Here is a 24,528-nt window from a genome sequence, read left to right as displayed (position 1 = left end):
TGTCTATATACTCGAAGATGGCTTTGGTTTAATCCATCCCCGGGGGATCGTACATGCAAATTAGTAACATTCATTTACTTTTGCCCCCCCCCTGAGCTAGGCCTACTTCCACTGCAGTACCATTTCCATCCATGTCTAAAGGTTTGACAACTGTGGAGGGTAGGTCACGGGAAACACCTATCAAAAGGCCACCAGACAGTCCTAGTGGCCCCTTCTTAGACAGGGTCTGATGAATCTCATATCCATCTAAATAGAAGGCCAGACATAGCTATGTTTCCTATAACATAAAAATGCTTGATTTTACCAGGGAGGCAAGGGAACCCCCGATAGAGATAAAGTGTGAGTGGCCACGCGTATTCCAGTAAATTATATTAATTCAATCATGGGGCAACAACACACCCGGTATAACACTCCTTAACCACTTCCATCCCTGTGTATTATCAAAGCTAGGAGTAGCACATTTCCTTGCCAGTGTTGGTTATAAATGCCTGTCCTTTTTACGACAGTTTTTACATTGGCATAAATGTCATCTGAGGTCTTCAACTCAGGTGTGCCGTCTAATTTGTATCCCAAAAATTCCAATGAATCACTTTGCGCACGTATTGCACTGACAATTTACCCATGTATACTGCCGCTCCAAACGTTATATTGCACGGTTTAGCTTTATACACCTTATTTTATCACTGTATTGTTATACTTATTTAAGGTTACTGCTAAATTCATGTAATATCTTGATGCAGATTAGCATTTAGTCTGCCTGTAAAGCTCTAAACAAGCCCTGCCATCAGGGGAGTTGCTAGGTCTAGAAAAGACCCGGGGCTAAGCTGATGTCGGAAATGTTGGGACTGGGGGCTAGCTAGTCTTTTGGCTGTAGCTCCTGAGATTCTATCCGGGGCTACAACCAAAAGACCAGGGGCTATAGCCCCCTTAGCCCCCCCCTAGCCTGCCATTATTGCCACGGTCAGCACACAGGTGCTCAGTCGCTTCTAGACTTTTGTGATGTTAGCAAGCACTGCCATTGTTGCCACGTTCAGCACAGGTGCCCAGTCACTTCTAGACTATTGTGATGTTAGCAAGCACTGCCATTGTTGCCACGTTCAGCACACAGGTGCTCAGTTGCTTCTAGACTATTGTGATGTTAGTAAGCACTGCTATTGTTGCCACGTTCAGCACACAGGTGCCCAGTCACTTCTAGACTATTGTGATGTTAGTAAGCACTGCCATTGCTATTACTTTTTAGCACAAAACTGTTTAGTACCTTGGATCATTGGAATTCTCTTTAAGCAAACGCTCCCATCATTGCCCAGATCTGTACCTCTAGCTTGCCCAATTAAGTAGCAGTAGCCCTCGGCATTACTACTCGCCCAGACCCGTTCCACAGGTGTGACACTCCAGGTATACTTCAGCTAGCCGGTACCCATCCCCCTTCCTAACTAAACCATGCAAGGTTGGTTACTAATCATGATGTTTCCTTTCTGTGTCGTACCGCATGACACACCCTGCACAGACTCCCACTTCATTATCCATGATAATGGCCTCTCCAGAGCAGCTTGCCCCGCCATCACCCCATCCCATGCCCTATGCCTTTCTTGCCCCGCACTAAACCGTTACCCCATCTTCATCATCTGATCAATGGTCAAACAGACCACAAAGGCATCCAAAAGCCACAAAGAGCTAACACACCCCACTTAGCTACTATCAATAAAGTACCCATAATTACTGCTCCGGTCCTCAGTGCACTTAGACGCACCAGACTCAGATCACGGACCCTCACCACTTTCTATTCTCCAAGTAGGGACCTCCTCAAAGTTAAGCAACCCAAACAAATCCTGCTACTAGGTCCCATAAGAACCCAAAGACTCAGATCCCGATTCATAAACCATCCTAGAAAAAATGCCTTCGGCAGTTCTGCCAACATAGGAAGCGTACCTCCATTAATGACCCAATCTAAACATCACAAAAGATCCACCACAACCAAACAACAATCCACCACCACAGAGACCACCAACACTCAGATTTGCCGAACTGCAGGAATCCACGGGAATACCACCTGGGCAATTCCTCCTACATGGGGCAATAGTGAACAGACTCACAAAACGATGGCCAGAGATAGAGTCCCTTGACACCGGGCACGACACCATCGAGAACCTGCTAAGTGTGGCGGAGGGAGGCCATGAAACTTCGAGACTCTATGAGACTCTGCTAAACTGTGCCACGCAACATGAACTCAAGAGTAGGGACAAATGGGAACTTGAACTTGGTGAGAGGTTCAAAGACAATGAGTGGGATGCAGTGACACAATACCACAAAAAAGTATCCCGGAACTCTCGTTTCCAGCTCATACAATTTTACATTATTCATAGGGCATACCTCACCCTAGACATTATCTCCAGATTCAGCAGTACGGGTGCCGCAACATGCCCTAAATGCCACGAACCCTCCGTGGGAATGTCTCATGTTCTGGGGATGCCCGGCAATTCAAACCTTCTGGTTACAGATCCAAGCCAAAGCGGCCAACGCGGACATAACACTAGACGTGCAATCCCCCAGAGCTTGCATTTTGGGCCGATACCCCAGAAACAAAAAGAATGGGCCACTGAACAGACTTTAGGACCTAATGTATATCTTGGCAAAAAGAAGAATTGCCATGGCCTGGAAATGCCCCAAGGCACCCAATGTTACGACGTGGTGAGAGGATCTCCGCAGATGAACTACCGCCGAGACGGGGGCATGGGAACTGGCGCAAAGACACCAAAAAATTGACACCTCCAACGATCTATTACAGTGGGTGGCCCTCACGGTGTCCTTGTTCCGCCCTGAGGAAGACAGCTCAACTGATGAAGACCCGGACAGCCCACACTAACCTGGGGGTACTGAGACTGCAGCACGCTGTTATATATTTGGTCTGAGGGGGGAGGAGGGAGGGAGGGAGGTGTTATTACTAATCCTCAATTGGCTTGAAAAAGATAGGTTGTTTGCATATTCTTGTTGGTATTGAAAATAAATAATAAAGAAATTAAAAAAAAAAAAAAAAAGAGACCACCAACACTCACCCATCTCCCCCAGCCCAAGAGCCTTCTCCACCCATACACCTCAAAGCAGCCCTCATTAATGCACGGTCCATACCTGCTCACGCCACAGAAATACATGACTATATTACTGAGCAACAACTTGATTTACTTATAGTGACGGAAACCTGTCTCCACCAAGCTTCCGGACCCTCGCTCTCCATTGCCATTCCTCCAGACTATACCATTCTCAGGCCGGACAGAACGAAATCAGTAGTTGGGGGAGTAGCCATTATTGCTAAAACCCATCTCAAAATAAGAACCTGCCCTAGTGAGAACCCAGACGGCTACGAAGTCCTGCTCGCTAAACTAGCTATGAACCATAAGACTACTATAAACATAACCATCTATAGAGCACCTAACACCAAATCTCAGCCAGAATTAGATATACCACTATTGCTAACGCCACTTATTAAACCAACCACAAAATGTCTAGTCCTAGGGGATTTGAATCTAGGATTTAATTACCCCCCAAGACTACAAAGCAGAAGCACAATACAGTGCACTCAAAGACATGGCATTCACACAACTCGTGAATGCCCCTACCCACACAAAAGGGAGATTATTAGATTGGATACTACTACTCAACACTATAGTCTCCATAGACTCCATTAACTCGGTACCCTGGTCAGACCATCATAGTATAAACTTCTCTATTCTGTGCAACAAACCAGATTTACTGAAAACGGTCGTTGAGGAATCTCACGTAACGAGAAACATCCGCAAACTTACAGCAGAAAACCTCAACCCTCTATTAGCCATCTCCCTTAACAACAATAAGATTACTGCTAAAGAACCCTGTGCTCTGGCGGGCACTTATCAGAACTGTCTCACCAGCACAATTGATACCCTAGCACCTTGCGTTAATAAAACAAAACGTAAGGACAAAAAGTCCTCTTTTTGGTTCAATGAGGAATTAGTCTCTCTTAGACGGATTAAAAGATTGCTCGAACACCGGCTAAAGAAAACATCCGCAGCATTCAACTCCGCAAACAAAATCTACAAATCAGCCATCATTGCCCATAAAGCAGATGCCTTTCATACCAGAATCAGTAATGCATCCTCCGACAGCAAAGAGCTATTTACCATACTCAAGGAGTTGGCGAATCCGATCCCCATAATCAACCCAGTCCAACCAAGCAAAGACTGGTGTACCACCATCCAAGATGCCTTGGCATCAAAAATCAAGCTACTACAAAACAAAATCATCTCCAAAAGATATCTCCTGTCTGATGAACACTCCAGGGCTAACCAAATCACCACGAATATAGAAAATACCACCCCCCTCTTCAACTTCACACCAGTCTCCCATGATGTAGTACTTAATACTATATCCAAACTTAAAGCTTCCAATTGCAAAGGAGATAACTTTCCAGCACACCTAATTAAACTCTGTGCCCCCACCCTCGCACCTACAATCACTAACTTTGTGAATGCCTCTTTTTACACCAATCAGGTCCCAGTCAGCATTAAAGGGCATGGGTCACCCCTCTACTAAAAAAGCTCACTCTAGATCCATTAGTGCCCACGAACTACCGGCCCATAACGACTGTCCCATTCTTACTTAAAATCGACAAAATAGCCTATAACCAAATACAAACCCACCTCGAACAAAATAACCTGCTAGGAGCTAGACAATCAGGCTTTAGACCCAACCACAGCACCGAGCCAGCCCTTCTGGATCTGAAAATCCAACTGTACTCTATTAGAGATTCAGGCAAATTAGCCACCCAACTGCTACTGGACCCATCAGCAGCATTCGACTTGGTAGACCATGACAAACTATGTGACACTCTAAAAAAAGATTTTAATTTCTCCAGCAACGCCACACAATGGATCAAATCCTTTTTAACGGACCGTACATCCAGAGTTGCCATCGGAAATTTTGCAGCGGAGCCCATAGTAGTACCCATAGGAGTCCCCCCAGGGATCCTGCCCCTCTCCCACCCTCTACAATGCATATACTAAACTCCTATTCTCGGCCCTAGACGATATGGGTGTCATCTATACCAACTTTGCAGATGACACCCAGATCCTCATCCCCATTACAGGCCACTACACCCAAGACACCTACACCATAAATAAAGTATACTCTATAATCCAAAATTGGATGGCCCTCAATAACCTCTGCCTTAACGATGAGAAAACGGAGGTCCTCATTGTGGGCTCCCAAAAAAGAATAGGCACCCTCCACCCGGACTACCCTCATATTAACATTGACGGTACACAGATCCCAGTACTCAAACAAGTCAAAACTCTTGGTGTCTACATAGATGCCAACCTCACTATGCACAAACAAATAGCAGCCCTCTCCTCGTCCACAGCCTATACAGCAAAACGTATTGCACTCAGCCGCCAATTTCTTACCCCTTCAAATTGCATCAAGGTCTGATTTTAACGAAACTGGATTATTGCAACATCCTCTTTCTAGGAACCTCTAAAACCAACTTAAACAAAATCCAATTATTACAGAACAAAGCCCTTAGAACGGCACTAGGTATAAAGAAATCCAAACACATATCCAGCATTAGAAGAGAAGACCATTGCCTGTCAATTGAAGCAAGAATCATCTTCAAAACCCTGAGTATCGTCTATAAATGTATCACCAACAAAGCGCCTAGCTACCTCAACAACTCCATTAAGAAATAAATCTCCTGTAGGACACTGAGATCCAATAAACTTGCCCTCTTAGAAGTTCCTCAATACAAATACAGTAGAGCAGGAGGAAGTAGCTTCAAAGTCCTAGCCCCATCGCACTGGAACGCATTACCCATTACCATCAAAAACGAGGACACCCTACTAAAATTCAAAAAAGCACTGAAAACGTGGTTATTCAACAAATATTAACAGCTTCGAGTCCTACTCCACCTCAGAACCAGAACGCTGACCTCCCTTCTTCTGACACTATGTGCATCTCCCATGGCCAACATATACATCCAGGGGTCACCTTCAGAACTGCAACCAGTGCTGAAACAAATCACGAGTGGCTACCTGACCAAGTGTAATTTAGTATAAGTAATTTGACTACATGACTTTTTGTAACTTAGTATACAAACGTTTTATATGACTAAATGTAACACTGTATAAAAATGCGACAACTCACCTGCATGATACCCTCGGGTCTGGGCGAGTAACAAATGTAATAAATAAATAAGTATTAAGGATGCTGTAGTTGGAAGTCAGTATTCTATTTTTGACATATCATAGTAACTCGGGCCCAGAGGTTGCACAAAGTCAAAGCCATTGGAGTTTAGGAAGCATAGTGAAGGCAATTTTGTAAACCGTTTCAGCAAAGCTGGGGGATTTATCGTTACCGTCTTGACAGTGGAGGTATTCTGACTGATGGTTACTATTCGACTATCCAGTACCACCTTTGGGGGTGTCGGAATTTGAGGAGAAGTCAGCCCTGTGGCTATCACTTGGCCATTATCAGGTTGGGTTATCTGCTCTACCTCGTTACCAATTAACGGTACTGGTCCACGCTGCCCATTTTCAGTGGGATTAGGTACTTCCTCTAGTTCCAAGGGTAATTGGCTGGTGTCGCTGTCTTTCAACAACCAACTAGACATTGTGCCCTCGCTTTGCGGTCTGCATTTTTTACACCGCATTTCCTTCTTCGTGGCTTTCTTCATCAGGGGAGGCAGCTCAGACACCGATACAATAGTTCAGTTTAAAGGGTAAGTGTCATGACACAAGGGTTGCTTCTGAAGTTTGTTAGGCTCTTTCAAATGCAATAACAGGCTTTTTTTTCTAAATGTCTTTCTTTGCGTGTTGGATAAATTAGGGGAGATGATAAAACTACCTCCTGGGGCAATTTGCATCACACTCCTCCTGAGATTCAATGGTTATGGGTGCCAACGCAGCACTGTCAGCAAGAACTGCCCCGGGATCAGTTAGTAACTTTCCCAATTTGGGTTCTTGGAGCAGGGCACCCAAAATGATGCCTTGTCTCGTCACCTCCTCATGTATGCGTCCACAAAGTTTCAGTAAGATCTTTATAGTAAAGTGTACCACATTATTGTTCGAGGCTGATATTAAATTTGAGGAATTATATTGGCTGTTAGATTGATTGTTTGATTCGGAGGGAAGCGTATGCAGCGATAGTGGAGTATAGTCCATAACCATATTTGGGGATGCTGAAAGGCGTTGTGTAGTCAAAACGGCAAGATTTAAGGTCAGAGAGGCTGCAGGTGGGTTCACTTAGGCCCCCAGAGGAACAATTTATTTTGTGTTTTGTGTACCTCCCTGCCCATTTCAATCGCGAGCATTGAGTTATTCACTCGATGGCAAAGTTCCATTAGTGAGTTAATATTAATCCCCCCGTATGTGGAGTGCAGGTCTGATTTGTTTGCATCTGGTGCATCGTGAATTTGAACACTGTTTTCTGCTTGTTCAGTAATATTTAACCGGACCGTGGTATCCTGTTTTTTTGTAAAAAATTATATTTCTTTTGTTTTACAGGGGGCATTCTTAGTTGGAACCGGGATTACTGAAAAGTTTATTTCAGGTGATTCCTTACTTGCAGCATCAACTGCTCCCGTTGTTGGTACTCGCCTATACCTGTTACACTTGCCATAAGGTTTTTGCTTCCTTAGGTTGTAATTTCTGGGTTTAGGTGGAGCCTTTCTAGGCCTGTTGGCAGCTGATAAACTAATAGCAGTCCTCTCTCAGGTGGACTTCCAGAGAAATAAGCTGCACCGTACAGTATTAGGGATAGTATTGCTTCACAAATGTGGTTCCAAGGGCCCAGCCCCGCAGTCACAACAAACACACAATATATTACAACAACATAGGTACTTTCCAGTTGGGTTATTTATTTTAAAAAAACGGGGTTCAATAGGACCAGCCCCGCAGTCACCATGTAAAATGAGGAAATCTTAGGCCGGGATTCAATAGTCCAGCTTATTACTGACAGTTCCATGCATATAACACCAAGTACTTGCCACAGTATAATTCCCTCGGTGGCAGGCACTCAATAGGGAGGAGGGCTGTCTAACGAGTCACTTACATGCTTATATAATCTGTGTTCCGGGCGGCCCAAGTAGTGGTGCAGCGAATTGTCAGTCAGAACTCCTGCTCTGCACGGAGCCACAGAACACGTGTTCACGCTCCGCGGGAGTGTTTGAGAGTTAAGTCCTGCTTCTAGAAGTAAACACAGGAGATAGACTCCCCTCCAAAGCTCCGTCTGCTGCACCAGTGTAACAAACACACAGAACACTCATTCACACTCTGAGAAGTAGCTGTAATGAAAGTAGTAGCAGCAGAAATAGCTACGACAGGAAGTAATAATAGCACAGCTACTGGTATTAGTAATAGCACAACTACAGGTAGTACGAGTAGGTGTAGCTATAATACTACATAATATTACATGTAGTAGAATTCGTACTGGTAGTAATATTCTTTTTTCTCCTCCTCCAATCCAGGTAAGCGCAGCGCTGCCTGCGGCCCCACTTGGTGAATTTCTGAAACTTTAATTTTGTAGCCCCCCCCCAGTTCCCTCGTGTGCCTGCATCTCCCCAAACAAAGCCTTCCTGTTTTCCCCTCCACCTCCCGCCTCACTAGCCGCCCACTGCCCGTGATTGGCTGTTCACCAAGGTCATAATGGACCTCTCCAGGGCAGCCCTCTGCCAGACACCCCCTGTGGCTAAGGGCCCCAAAGCAAAGGGCGGCTCCATCAGAGGCGGCTCCAGAAAGTGTCAGCAGGTGGCCACAGGGGAAGCCAGTAGCCAGCCGTCAACCAGCAACGACCAGGACCAGTACGGTAGGAGTGGTCTAAGTGCGGAGTAGAGCAATTACTCTACTCTGGAAGCCTAGAACAATTATCAAACCTATCGTTATAGTGGGAGAGAGGCATAGGCCTCTCTCCCACTATACAGAACTCTCAAATCTTGTGTTTAGTATTGTAATCTTTGGTCACCCGTGTCTCAAACATAGTGGTGTTTAGTACAACACCCATTTGACCTGTTAGGCGTAGGCCTCTCTCCCACTATACATGACTCAAATCTTGCTGTGTTTAGTACAACAACCAATTTGACCTGTTAGGCGTAAATCTTGCTGTGTTTCGTATTGTAATCTTTTGGTCACCTGTGTCTCAAACATAGCTGTGTTTAGCACTGCACCCACATGATCTGTCAGGCATAAGCCTCTCCCCCACTATACGGGATGCTCAAATCTGGCGGGGACCGACTTCAAATTGCATTGTTGATTGTGGGCCTCTGTCCCACTATACAGGACGCTCATATGTGACTTACGAACTCGCACCTAAAGAGCATTTCTGTAGAGTGAGACAGAAATCACTGGCTGATTACTGTGGAGTGATACTGTGATTAGGGGCTCACGCCTCATAAGAGGATAGTGATTCTTAGTTACTCCCCATCAGGACTAGTCTGTAGTTAGTAGCTATCCTTCTTAAACCCACATAGCTAGTTCACCGTAGTGAACCTCATCCAGGGAGACAGACATTAAGGACAGCCACCGACAACGCCCTACGATATAACTCCTAAGTACCTCCCCTACCTCACTCAAGACAGCGACTGAACAAGTCAGCAACACCAGTTGACAAGACCACCCACAGACAGACAGAGCCCAAACTTGTAGCGGACAACTCTCTACACCCAGTACTACACCACAAGACAGCCAGACCAAAGTAAAAATCAACCCGGCATCAACAAACAAATAAAGACCAAACAACTTTCAAGCTTAAAATGCTGCACAAACGACCTATACCGACAGGAACGAAAACCGAACCAACGTTGATAGAAGAGTCAAATCCCTCTACTTAACTCCATACCTTGCAAACAACTGGTCACCAGAACAAACCAACCCAACGCTAGAATCAGCCACAGGAAATAACTAAACACAACCACGCAGAAGGACGGACAACACTAGAAACAACAAAAACATAACCGACACAATAACACCTTACATCACCAAAACAAGAGGCACTTCCACTCGACACCCACAATTCTTGGAAGAAGAACCTGATGAAAACAAAAACCCAAGACAGAAGCTAAAAGAACTTTGACGACACAGACGCACCTGTACCAACACCTCAACTAGAGATCGACCAGAAAGGAAATCTCAACACAGATCATAAGACGACCCCAACAATAAAGCCCAAACCAAACTACGCTGCAATCTAATAAACACAAGATTCATGCCAAAACACTCAGAGATCTTTGACCTACTTGATGACAACGGCATTGACATCCTATTCATCACAGAAACATGGCTGGACGACAACTACAAAATCACACTCCAATGCTGCCCCCCAACCAACTTCAAATGCCTTCAAGTAAACAGGAAAAATAAAAAAGGAGGAGGCATCACAATAGCATTTAAAGGACACCTGAACATAAACAGTGACAAACCTCTCAACATCATCAACTGTGAAACCATGGTCATACACCTATCGGCAAGCCCAAAAACCAACATCACATTCATCCTGGTGTACAGACCACTGACATACGATGCAACCTTCGTCGATAACTCCATAGAAGCCATCACCAACATAGCCATCATGCACAAACATCTAATCATCCTGGGGGACTTCAACATCTGGTTCGAAGAAAGTCACGCCAACTCCCAAAACTCACTGATTGGACAATTTACAACCATGAAACTACGACAGCTGGTCAAAGGGCAGCACACTCGGCAGGACACACCCTCGACACAATCTTCGCCTAGGAAAAACTCATCACCACGGCACCGCCAATACAAATACTGTGGAGCGACCATCTCATGCGTGATCAGACTGCCAACTCAAGTCTGCATCCAACCCCCCCAAACTCACAACAATCACAAAAAAACTGGAAAAGCATCAAAGCAAGCAACCTACTCAAACAACTGGAGATGGCCAAACCCTCAACTATAGACCTAGAGCTGGCTGACCTAGACAGGAAAGCGGAGCTACTACACAAATGGATTGATGATACAATTAATAAGATCACCCCGGAAAAACCATTCACTCCATCTAAAAAAAAAGAGCAATGGTAAAATGGTTCACCTCACTATTAAGCACCATGAAAAAGGACAACAAGAAGATGGGACTGGAATGGAGGAAAGAATACAACCCAGACAAAAAAATACTGTTCCAGAAACAAATCCACGCATACAAGAAGGAAATACAAAAGGCGAAGAGAAGGCATTACGATGACAGAATCTCCAATGCCACCAACACATAAAAATAAATGTTTATCATTAAAGAAATGGGAAACCCACCAGACTGCAACAACATCCCAACCCCCTCAGAGAAATTTTGCAACGACCTGGCAGCCCACTTTAAGAACAAAATCAACGACATCCGACAAATCATACAAAACAGACCAACCAACCACAACATTCAACCAACCGGACCTAACAGAGTCACAGCACAAACTCCAAATCTTTCCTGAAATATCAGCAGAGGCATTTGCCTTGTTGATAAAACACAGCAAGAAAGCAGGATCACCCATGGATTTCTGCCCCCCCTGCCCCCACCGACATCTACAAATCAATCCTCGCACAAGGAACGCCATCGGAATATTACAGAAATCTCCTAAATCTCTCACTAGCAACAGGAACTGTACCAAGAGGCTTCAAATCAGCATATATCAAACTGCTTTTAAACAACAGAAGTGGCAACGTAGAAGACCTCTCCAACTACAGGCCGATTTCAAACATTCCCTACCCAGCAAAACTCTTTGAAACCTACGTATACAAACTAACCCAAGAACACGTTGAAAAACACCACCTGCTAGACCAAGCACAAGTCAGTTTCAGACCCACAAGAGGAACAGAAACAGCACTATTATCCATCTGGGATGACCTAAAAACTAACGCGGATTCCAACACAACCTCAGCCCTGATTCTGCTTGACCTCTCTGCAGCCTTCGACACAGTTAGCCACGACACCCTAACCAAAAGACTAGAAGACATAGGCATAACGAACATGGCACTACTATGGATTAAATCATTCCTAGCAGACAGAACAGAAACCGTATTGATAAAACCCGTCAAATCCACCCCACGAGCTAACGACTGGAGTACCACAAGGGTCCTCACTATCACCACTGCACTTCAACATCTACCAGACTCCAGTAATCAGAATCTTCAAAACATACAACATTACATGCTACAACTACGCAGATGACACCCAAATCATCTACAAAAATCGAAGACACTCAAGCTGATCACTCGACCATAATCGAGTGTCTAAAGGCAGTCTTTAACTGGATGAATCCCAACAACTTGAAAATCAACCCAGGCAAGACAGAAATCATTATTATATCCAAAAACCAAGAGAACACCACCTACATTCCATGGCCAACGGAAATGGGTACCACACCAACACCATCTAAGGTAGTAATAAATCTGGGAGTCCTGATAAGACAACACCCTAACCTGCAATCAAGAAATGCTTCTTCCTCCTCCACACGGCAAAAAGAATCCTACCTTTCCTCTCCTTCACCCCCAAAACACTGAATCGCCACCCTCATCATGTCAAGAATCGACTATGCAAACAGTGTAACGCTCACCTGATTCCCGTAGAGGCGCCGGTCTTGACTGGGCGTATACCGTATCTGCAAAGGTGATGTGTAACACACGGCTGGCTCTTTGGGCTGGACCTCTGTGCACTGTATGTCTGACTTGAAGGGTAAGATGTCTGCAGATAGAAAATATGGGATTAAGGAACTGGGTTATTGAATGTCTCTCGCTTCTTCCCTTTCTCTTCTCCTGTAGAACCCCAAAGGTTAACGCTCTCACCTTAGGTAAGTGAACGCCGTGCTCTCCATCTGCCTCGGGGCAGGGTGCTGTAACCAGTTTCTTCACTGGATAAGGGGAGCAGGCCTCTTGACTTCAGAGGACTGCTGTCCGTCGTTTACTGCACAAACGGTAGGTTTCGAGTAATTCTAATGTCTTTAAAGTCTTTGGTAATGATGTTTCTTGTTTTGCAGGGTTCCGGCGATGGCGGATGACGGGCTGAAGGGAGTTGAAGATGGAGCCCGTGTGATGAATAGAAGCGCCTGGAAGCACGTAAGTAAGCGCTTGTTGCCTGCTTCACGATGCGCTCTAACTGTCTTTTTATTTTGCAGGTACAAGTTCGGAGCGGCTGCAGGGTGCCGGAATACCCACTGGGTTAGATGTGGAAAGGAGTAATGGCACGTGAGTATTAAAGTTCCCCAATGTCTTTAAACGCACCTTGTTTTGTCTTTCAGATGCGGGATGCAGCGCTGAAGGCCTCCGGAGCGCACAAAGAGTAGGTAAGCCTTTGTCTTTCAGATGCCGGAATGCAGCGCGAGGCGTTGGTGACAGCCGATGGACCAGGTAAGTGAAGAGCTGTCACTGAAGACCGTAATGCTAACCTGTTCTTTCTTGTCTTTATAGGTATTGCTGAAGACTGGATTCAGGATGGTAAGCCTTTTTCCTTAGGCCCAGGATCAGATGCAGAAGACACGAACGTTCTGCTGCAGAGGATGCAGAATAACGCAAAGCAAGATTCATCCATCGGGTGTGGTTTAAATAGCCTCCTGTAGTGCTTAGGTGTCTCCTTCCACAGCCACGCCTAGGTAAGAAAAGAGTTCCTGCTTTACAGAAGAGTTCCAGTGTTCTGAATCTAGGGAGTGGCTCCTGCCCCACCCAACAGGAAAAGTAGTTCCAAACAGAAGAGGATCAGAGGCTCAACTGGCAGGCAAGTAAGCAGCATGGTCTGCTGCAGGTAAGTCCACCCAAGCATTATGAGCCCGGCGCTTCCAGCGCTGGGACTGGGCATATTTATGAGCCTGGTGCCACTGGCGCCAGGACTGGGTCCAAAAGGTCCCAATTGTGACTGGTTGGCACTCGGAACTTGGGTTATAGATCTGCTTCCAGGGGAGTTGGGAAAACCCTGACCTTTTGGAAGCAGAGATCATGACAAACAGCCTCTATCTCGGGATACCAGAATAACTCATGAAGAAACTACAACGGATCCAAAATACAGCAGCCAGACTGCTCCTCAAACTATCCAGAAGAGACCACATCACTCCAGCCCTATAAACACGGCACTGGCTCCCAGTCAAACATCACATCACCTTCAAAACAATGTGCATAACACACAGGGCAATCAGCGAACAAGGAGCTGAATTCCTACAAAAGAAAATCTACAAGCCAACGAGACTCCTCAGATAAAGCAATGAAATCCGCCTGGAACAAAAACCATACCTAAAGAGAAAAACTTGGGGGCTCCTACTTCTCCCACTTAGCCGCAAAAACCTGGAACATCCCAAAAGAAATAAACACCAAAGACCACCTACAATACATAAAATTATATGTCAGATATAATGACAGATCACTCGCTGGCATGCTGGGACATGGTATTGAGGAGCAAGGGTATACCCCAGGTGGGATCTTTGACCCCGGCTGTGCAAAACTCAGAACTCTCTCCTGGAGTGCGTGGGTGGGAAGGGTTGGGAGGCCTGGGAGGCACTGGGTATCTTGCGCCTGCATCATATGTATTCCGGAGGGGTGCCCAAGACCTTCGATCAATTTAAAAAACACCTGGGTATACGGGAGGGAGGGAGAGAGAGAGATACCGGAGGCAGAAGTGATAGAGCTTGCGATGGTGGACAGGATAGAGGGACGGCAACTCTCTTAACAATACAGGTTACTGGAACACGCCTCAGATACTGAGCCCCGCTCATATGCGAGCAAGTGGGAACAGGAGCTGGGAATGACAATCTCGGAGGAATCGTGAGACCGAATATGGGAGAGAACCCAAAAAGCATCTAGATGCACCACCATAAAGGAGGGGATGTATAAGATTATTCTGCGATGGTATATGACCCCGGCTAGGATCCACAAATCTTCCCTGCTTCACCCCCGACACATTGGAGGGTATGCTCACAGATGGGGAACATGACCGATATGTGGTGGACATGCCCCAGAGCTCAGACATACTGGGAGAATATAGTAGACGTTTAAAGATATTACTGGGCGTCTTCTCCTGATGTCACCACTGATCATAGTTCTGGGGGATGTTGAAGAGGGAGCATACAGCATGACAGGAGGGAGTCAAATCTACTCTAATTACACATCTACTGAATACCGTCAGACGAAACCTTGCACAGTTTTGGAAGGAACCAGGGAGCCCCATAGTAGCGCACTGGTGGGTAAAGGTATGGGAGGTGGTGGCCATGATGCACAACGGGTTCCCAAAGTATTACTGTATCTGGGCCCCATTCATAAATTATTTAAGCGATAAAGCCAATTTTTTACCATAGACCATTGCTCCTTCAGCAATTTGCTCTGCTTTAAGAGGAGAGACATGCTCTGGGAGGCGAAGTGCCTGAGGTGTTGGGGGCTAAGGAACAAGTTACTTAGATGTAACTGTTTTCCAGCATGGGTCTGGCATGGATTCACATGCTCATGAATATTCCCCGTCAGGCTGGGAATCCTCGGTAAATAAAATAATCAGTTTCAGTTTAGTTTCTGAACTGTCTATCTACTAATAACCAATCACTGGTCTCTGGGTCATACTGCCCCCAGCCAATGACTGCCCTCTACCTAGGCCCCTCCTCTTGCAGCCATCTTCAGATTTGGTAGCACGTAAAGTGGCAGTAGGACCCAGAGAAGAGCTGCAGAGGGGTAGGAGGGAGGGTACATATGTGAATCTATGCCACACCCATGCTGGAGAACAACAGTTACAGGTAAGTAAGTTGTTCCTTCTCCAGCATGGGGTCTGGCATTGATTCACGTGCTCATGAATACAAGAATACATAGCAGTACACACATGCACAACCACGGGAGGTGGCAAGGCTCAAAATTAAGCATTTACATACAACTCAACATTAAGCATCTCTTACCCCCTACCAGGCCCGCCCTCAGGCGAACAGGTTGCGCAGCACTGCCTGGCTGACTCTGGACTCCTCCCTGGAATCCCGGTCAACACAGTAGAATCTCGTGAAGGTGTGCGTCGACCTCCACATGTCCAGCAGGGGCACACCAGACAAGAACGCTGTGGTAGCAGCGATCGCTCTGGTCGAATGGGCTCTCGGACGGCCGGGCAACTGTCTGTTTGCCAACCGGTGACAGTGCATGATGCAGCCGGAGAGCCATCTGGAAATGGAAGCCTTCGAGAGGGCCTTCCCTTGGTTCGAAGTCCCAAAGTTCACAAACAGCTGTGATGTCTTCCGAAAACTCTTCGTGAGGTCCACATAGAACTTCAGCGCTCAAGCCACATCCAGCGAGTGCAAAGTCCTCTCGGCCGGTGACTAAGGCGGCGGGAAGAAAACAGGTAACACCAAGGGCTCGTTGAGATGGAAGTCCGACTGCACCTTGGGCATGAAGGAGGGGTGCGTCCTCAGCACCACCCTCGTCTCGTAGAATGTCAGGTAGGGTGGTGTGCAGGAGAGGGCCTGGATCTCTCACACTAGTCGTAAGGAGGTGATGGCCACAAGAAACGCTGTCTTCCACGATAGAAATATAGAATGCAGAGGCTCGAATGGCGGCCCCATGAGCCTGCCCAGCACCACTTGAGCACCCATACCGGGGCCGGAGCCTTCACCTGCGGGAATGATCAGAACAGTCCGTTCATAAACTCCTTCACCAGGCCATGAGACTACAGAGATGATCGCCCCGGCGTCCTGGTGTAGCGGGAAATCGCCGCCAGATGTATCTTGATGGAGGCATGAGCTAGCCCCGCATTGGCCAGAGACCGTAGTTACGGCAGCACTTATAGGGCCGCAATCCGCAGAGGGTTAATCTTCTGTGACCGGCACCAGACAGAGAACCTCTTCCATTTGTGTCCATAGCACTTGAGAGTTGAGGACGTCCTGACCTTGCAGTCCACCGGGATATCGTACCCTTCAAACTCTAGCGCTGCAGGAGCCAGGCCTGCAAGTTCAGCGACCCTGGGTCGTGGTGGAGGATGGCGCCTCCTTCTCTGGCGAGGAGGTCCGCGTCCGTCGGCAGTTTGACGGGGGGGGGCGTCAACATGTCCAGAAGGTCCAGGAACCAGATCTGCCTTGGCCACGCCGGTGCAACGAGGATCATCTGAGTTAGTTGATGAGTCGCAGCAGCAACGGCAACAGTGGGAACGCATACAGGAACATGCCGTCCCAGGGGAATGAGAAGGCATCGCCCATGCTCCCCGGCTGGTGAAACCTGCTGGCGAACCTCCGGCACTTGGTGTTCTCCGCCATCGTGAATAGGTCGATCTGGGGATTGCCCCATCGTTGGAAAAGTAGATCCACTTGATCCTGACGCAGTTCCCACTTGTGGCACGAGCTCAGCTCCCTGCTGAGTGAGTCGGCAATGGTTTTCTTTATTCCTGCCAGATGGAAGGGTATCAGAAACATCCCTTGGGCGATGGCCCAGTGCCACAGTTCCTGGGCTTCCTTGGATAGGGCTGGGGATCTGGTGCCTCCCTGCTTCCGGATGTAGAACATCGTAGTGGTTTTGTCAATGAGGAGCCTTACCACCTTGCCCTTGAGGGACAGGAGGAACGACCTGAGGGCCCAGAACACGGCTCGGAGCTCCAGGACATTGATGTGTAGTGACCTCTCCTCCAGGAGCCAGATGCCTCTTGCGTGGAGATCTCCGGTGTGCGCCCCCATCCCTCCAGTGAGGTGTCCGTCATCACCGTCTCCTGATGTGCCGGGGTCTGGAAGTCCATACCCGCCGCCAGATCCCGTGGTGGGGCACCCACGCGCATCGCTTGGTGGAGGGTCTTGTTAAGCGAGATCCTGTCTTCGAAGCTGCCCCTCGCCTGCATCCAACGGGTGTCGAGGAACTCTTGTAGTGGAGGCATCCGCAACCTGCACAGGCGCACGACTTAGATGCACAAGGACATCATGCCGAGCAGGGACTTGATGGACCTCACCCTGGCCACGTCCATGGTCGACAGCCGTTGCACCTTGCCCAGGATGGCCTTCGTTCTTTCCTCCGGCGGAGAGGCCAATCGCGCCTCTGTGTCGAGCCTGGCTCCCAGGAGCATGGCGACTTGCGACGATTTCGCGAAATTGATCGAGAATCCCAGCTCCGTGAGCAGTTGGACGGTCTTCGCAGTGTGCCCGACGGCGAGTTCTCTTGTCTTTTCTCGGATGAGCCAATCGTCCAGGTAGGGGTAGACGTGGATCCCCAGCAGGCACAGCCACGCCGCCACTGGTGCTAGGCACTTGGTGAATACACTGGGGGCAGACTTCAATCCGAAGGGAAGGGCCTTGATCTGATAATAACTTTCGATGTCCTTTTAGAATGGGGATGTGAAAGTAGGCATCCTCCAAGTTCAGCGACGATAGGAAGTCGCCTTCCTCCAGCTGCCCCAGCACGTGCTGGAGGGTGACCATGCAGAACATCTGGGACTTGATGTACTTGTTTAGACAATGAAGGTCCAGGATAGGTCGCCAGCCGCCGGTCTTCCTTTTTACGAGGAAGTATCGCAAGTACACTCCGGAGCCCCGGAGCCTCTTTGGGACGAGCTTGATGGCTCCTTTCTTCAGCATCGCCCTTACTTCCAGCAGCAGTTGAGGGACATGGTTTTCCTTCCTGGCCACGGGTGGAACTCAGGGGCACTTCTTTAGAAACGAGAGTGTGTCCGCGGGCCAGGGCATACAGCACCCATCGGTCGGTGGAGACGGACTCCCACATGCTGACGAAGTTCGCCAGCCTGCCTCCCACCGGGGTGCTCAGGTGGAGACCAGATGCAACGGCTGGTTCAGTCCTGCTTGGCAGTGGCCTTGCCGCCTTGGCCTCCTCGACGACGAGATCCTCCTGACTTGCCGCGTCCTCTGTAGGCCTCCTGCAACGAGGAGCGGGCCGCCTGGCGGTACGACGAGGGGCCGCCGCCGAATCCTTTGGAGGCACCTTGCTTACCTCTGGAGTTCCGAAAGGGCAGCCGTTGTTGCTGCAGAACCCCCAAGGCCCGAGCCGTCTCCGTGTCGGCCTTGATGGCCTGCAGAGACTCGTCCACAGTCTTGCCAGATTGTTCCTGTTGAAGGGCATGTCCAGGATCCTGGTCTGCACGTCCTGGTGTAAATCGGTTGCCTTGAGCCAACCACGCCGGCAAAGGAAAACGCTGTTGCCCATCTGGCGAAAACCAGTGTTAGCAATGTCCGTGGCCACCAATATGGCGTGGTCCAATGCCACCTCACCTTCCTGTAGGATCTCCAGGGCCTCAGCCCTCTTGTCATCCGGGAGGGGAGCGATCTTAAACCACAGCTCTCTGTCGTAGCGGGCCACAATCGCAAGGGCGTTGGCCGCTTTAATCGTCGTCGCCGCCGAGATGACCCATCGTCCCATGGCGTTCAGTTTCTTCCCCCTCGACGTCCGGCGGGGAGGTCGAAGTTGAAGCCATCACCCCCACCGCTTTCTTCTTGGCCACCGCGGAGATGACCGAATCCGGGGTCAGCTGCGCCCTAAGGCACATGGGGGCGGAATCCGGGACCCAGTACTTCTTCTCGTACCAGTGTCTCCTGGCGGGGGTCGTGGACGGGTTCTTCTGGAGCGACACCCCTCGTCCCAGATTACGTCGAGTAAGGGAATCTAGAGGACCGTCTTCCTCTTGGCCTCACGCCGTTGATAAAGGCAACCTTCCTTCTTCTGTTCCTCGGGGCAGAGCTGGAAGAGCTCGGATGCCCTGGCGATCATGGCGTGGAAGGAGCCAATTTCATCAGGCCCGAGGAGGTGGCGATGGAAGGCCCATCCAGTCGTCACCACCGACGTCATCCGTCCCCGTCATGGTTGTCTCCGTTCCTGTGTCATCCCTCGGATCAGGAGAGGGCGATGAAGGTTGAGAAGGCCGTGGAGGCTGGCTGGGCGGAGGGGATGAACTCTCTTCTTACTTGGAGGGCTTCCCGATGGCCCAGGCTCCGCTGGATCATCCGTTGGTGGTAAGGGCAACCTTGTCCTTATCTCCGTACACAAGGACTGGATCGCCATCAAGATCGCTCCCTATTTGTCTTGTGGCCCAGGTACCGGCTGCGACGGCCGGGGAGTGGAATCTTCCGCCTCCACAGGCTCCTCGTCGATGCCACTGTCGCTTTCCTCGTCCGGATCCCTCCCGTGGGACCGGACTTCCTCAAACTTCTTGTTCAGGATCGTCACGACTCCAGCCAGCTCGTCCTCAGAGGCTGTATCAGTGTCAGTGATGGCCACCGCCCCCACGCCCCCCTCTTTTTCCACCAGGGCTTTCACGGGGGTCTTATCGATGGGCTGAAAAGAGGATTCCCTCAGCGGTGGCAGGGAAACTCTGGGCCCCGAGGTCGCCTCCACTGGGGTAGCCTCCACAGGCTTTGCCAGGGCCACTGCGACTCCCTCAATAGAGGCTTTAGCCGGGTGAATCAGGGCCTTCACGACTTTGGGCGCGCTTGAGGCCTTCACCTTGGGGGGGAGGGTCACCGCTCCGCTCCCCCTCGGCTGTCTGTCGGGATCAACCGGGGCTTCTCCCGAAGCTTACCCGGGTTCTCCGATTTCCTCTTCCCCGAGCCAGAGCGTTGGCTCGTGGTTGATGGCGTCGGTAAAAGTGCACCCTGCCTGGCAGCCGAGGAGCCCGACCAATCGGCGCTCCCGGTGCCCGCGGACTCGCGGTGCTTTGCCTTATGTTGGGCCCCTGTCGCCGGAGCGCCCTCAAAGGTCTTAGAAGACCGCTCGGATCTTTTCTTCTCACCTACCGCTGGGCTCTTCCCTTCCAGCCAGTTGGTGAGCCGGACACCCCGATCACTCATGGTCCGTTCCGACATGTTCTTGCAAAACGCACAGTCCTCCTCCACGTGCGTTTTGTCTTCGTGAAGGCAGTAGAGACATCTGGAATGCTCATCCTCCTTGAAGACATTCTGCAATCCCCATCCAGGGCAGCTCCTGAACAGCTTGGATCCGGGCGTCATGTTTCCTTTGTCCTGGGCCATCTTCACACGGGGTAGGCCTCAAAGATCTTCTGGAATCCTCCAAGAAGTGAAACTCAACAAAACTTCTCCCTTGAGGGGAGGAGAACATTCCGAAACGGGTGCCCGTTGATCGGAAGTAGAAACGGTGGAGCTTGAGGCTCGATTGACCGAAAAATTAGATTAATCTTTTTGAAAAATCGCAAAACACAGTAAAAGCTCGAGAGCTATAGCACGAGGACTCCCAACACTTGAACGTGCGGTAAAAAAAGATGGCTGCCAGAGGAAGGGCTTAGGTAGAGGTTAGTCATTGGCTGGGGGCAGTATGGCCCAGAGACCAGTGATTGGTCATTAGGAGAACGACAGTTCAGAAATGAAACTGAATCTGATTTTTTCTTTACCGAGGATTCCCAGCCTGACGACGGGGAATATTCATGAGCATGTGAATCTATGCCAGAACCCATGCTAGAGAATTAGTGTTTTCTTTCTTTTTTCTCTTCAGTTAGTGTTGCCTCCAGCTCACTGTTGAGCTGGACCTCCCTTTGGTCCTGGGAAGATTATTATAACTTGTTGAGGTTATTGTTAACTTAGAAAATAGGGGAAATAACTTGTACATGAGCTTAATGTGACACATTGTTTGAGTGGTGATACAATGTTTAATTCTGTTCCCAAAAGAAAAAGGTTTTTAAAAAAAGACAATACCAAAAATCTCAAACAGAATTTAAAACACAAAGGAAATTAAATTGGCATGCACAGAGGAGCAGAAGAGGGGGCATGGCTGTACATTTGTAAAACTACACATGCATATCCTTCTGAGGGGTGGTGTGAGGTTTTATGAAATATGAATTTGAGAGTGCTTAATGTAAGAATAAATGTGATAAGACAGCATCGACCAGAAAGTTTGCTAGGAGTGTGAAGAGACTGAAAAGCCAATACATCACACATTAACTGTGTAGAGGTGTGGATTCCCCCAGGCCCCTTTCAGCATTTAATAAAATAGAAAGAGAAAAGTAATTTGAGGGTCAAGTTGCACTTAGCATGCCAAAGGTCACTAGACAACTAATTCCAGTGTTCGTCCCAAATTTTTGATGGTAACCTCCCGCTAAAAGGGGAGGTGTATATCTTTATGTCCTTGTAGTGCCACCTTAGAGCACAGCTCAGAGGTTGGTGCAATGTCAGATGTAGGAAAGAGGACCAGGACCACATTGTGTAGTAAACACCTTGAACGACCTCTCATTAACTAAATGCAATGGTTCCTCAGGTTTAACAGAAAAGAGCAAAGGTTGTTGAAAAAAGAGGGAACGAAGCTCTGTAGCAGCGCAGAACAATTCACGCCACGCTTTCAGAAGAGTGGCCCTTTAAGGTTTAAAAATACAAATCATGCTAAGTATACGCCAACCTACATGCCTCGAAATCAAAAGAGGAATGGTATTAATGCCATTAAAAACATGGCATTCCTGTGCTGTTTCACCCTAAGAACATTTAGTGTGCAAAAATGCAACATATGCATATGCAATTTATTGTGTCCTTTGACACCTAAATACTCACCCATGAGGAAGTGCAGTGGATTTTCTTCATATTTTTTCACCACCGTACCCATAAAGAACTTGCTTCCAAAGAGATCAGGTGGCATGAACGTGCCATATTTTGCCATGCCAATCTCATACGGGCTGAACTCCACCCAGTCTGCAAAATATAAAAACATTGTGATAACAAATGCACATCTCATCAGAAAAATAGCACTATAGTATTTCAACAATTCCTCAATAGCCTACTTGCTACTTTTCTTTACTTGTATTATTATTCATGGTGCTTTCATCTTCTCTAAGAGTACAGTATTGTACATAAACAATGCACACCTCTTACCAATAGAGTCAACTTGCCTGCAAGCATTGAAAACAAGTCACTGTTCTGTGAGATTACAAACTCATTCACATTATAATAAAGAGCAAATCTTTCTCCAGTGAATTTAGAGAATTGTTGCCTGGATTATAGCTGTAGCCAATAAAAGCAAAAAAAGTGGAAGCTGAACCACAGTTTGCACTTCCACACCATGCTTGCTAATAAAGAATTAAAACAGCCGTGTTATGATATTTTAAGGCAACCAAAGTGGTACATCTGCCAGGCTACTTCACTACGTGAGAAAGAAAGGGGTGTTTGTGGTAATACATGTATTATAAAAAGCAAGGGCGAAAGCAAGCGAAGAAAGTGCCCAGATGGGAGAAGTGAAGGATCCTAGAAGGATGCATGGAAGATTCCTTGAGAGGCACAAGTACGTACCCCCGGGGACCCAGGATTGGACCGCCCATTGGGGAAGCAAGACAAAACCATGTTATTTACCTGTAAGAGTGGTTCTCCAGCATGGGCAACTTTAATCTTCCAATTTTCATAATGTAGTCATGTTGAACAGTTATAGTTCAAAAGCTACTGCTTAACTCAAATCCTCACCAGGAAGCTGGTGGGCTGAATAAGAATCTACAAAAGTTTTTTTTTTCTCCAGCATTGGATCTTAGATTCACATGCTCAGATTGCCAAGCTATCCACTCCCAAACAGGGATGGGGAACGAGGCTAGCAAGAAAGATGATAGAGGAAGGACACAAATCACATCTAATGTACAATCGTACGATGATATAACATGCATGGAATGATCAAGCTTGTCACCCTGCAAATGTCCTGGAGGGGGACACCGACATGGAATGCACCCGTCACTGCTCTATCCCCAGTAGAATGAGTTGCAGGTGGCGCATGCCTTTCAGCAGCGGCATGGCAAAACAATGAATGACGTTATCCATCAAGAGAGCCCTTGGTTGGACAGGGCTTTGCCCATCGATGGAGAGCCCAAGGTCACAAAAAGCAGATATGCTTTCCTAAGGTTAGCTGTGGGAATGATGTTTTGCAAAAATCTTGACATCCAGTGTGTGGAGTGCTTCTTCAACTTGCAGAGTGCATTCTTTGGAAAAGGTTTGAAGTGCAACAGACTAATTCACATGGAATTCTAACACAACCTTGGGAGAATAACGTGTCTGAAGAAAAACACTAGAAGTGTGGAAAGTGATGTATGGGGCCTTAACTGACACAGCTTGAATGTCACCAACACACTGAGTTATCACTATGAGAAACGCTGCCTTTTAGGAAATATACAGTAGTTTGGAAAAGACGTTTGGCTTCCCACTAGGATATGGTTTAGGTACTGGTGGATAGGTCTGTGGGAGATTTGCTGAAAAATTCAGAAAGTGTTTGATATTCTCACAGTTGGCAATACAACTTTTACTTTGAGAGAGGATTGTCGAATACCGGATTCTGCTAAGAGTAAGACATACGGAAAGAGATAGTGAGGCTTGATGCATAAAGGACAGACACCTTTAGGCAGACACACGTGCAGAATATCATCCATGTTTGGGGTTAGGAGTCTTGTAAAATGTGCCCTTGCAGCCACCAGAACGTCTCTGTGCCTACACAGGATGTATATGTGCCCATACCTACCCTGCTCAGGTAGCATGCCACTAGGCACAGAGGTGCCGATTCACGGATATAAAGGTGGCCTGTCTCCCTTATCAGTGGTTATCAGTTGTTTGGAGTGTGGTCATAGGCATATCAATTTCTTTTGGGAGAGGTGAAGATACGG

General features: G+C 47.9%; 1 protein-coding gene across 1 annotated transcript in view; it reads right to left on the bottom strand.

Annotated features, from left to right (window-relative positions):
• The window catches only part of PLA2G4A (phospholipase A2 group IVA), a 2,090,704-nt gene that overhangs the window by 732,804 nt on the left and 1,333,372 nt on the right, over positions 1-24,528 (bottom strand). Inside the window, exon 12 of the mRNA XM_069641387.1 lies at positions 22,451-22,588. Coding sequence (XP_069497488.1) covers positions 22,451-22,588 — 138 coding nt within the window. The remainder of the gene's footprint in view (positions 1-22,450; positions 22,589-24,528) is intronic.

This window comes from Ambystoma mexicanum, chromosome 1q (assembly GCF_040938575.1).
Source record: "Ambystoma mexicanum isolate Mex_15411 chromosome 1q, UKY_AmexF1_1, whole genome shotgun sequence".
In the NCBI taxonomy this organism is placed as follows: Eukaryota; Metazoa; Chordata; class Amphibia; order Caudata; family Ambystomatidae; genus Ambystoma; species Ambystoma mexicanum.
The sequence above is the reverse complement of the archived record's forward strand: the minus strand, read 5'-3'. Positions and strand labels throughout refer to the sequence as shown.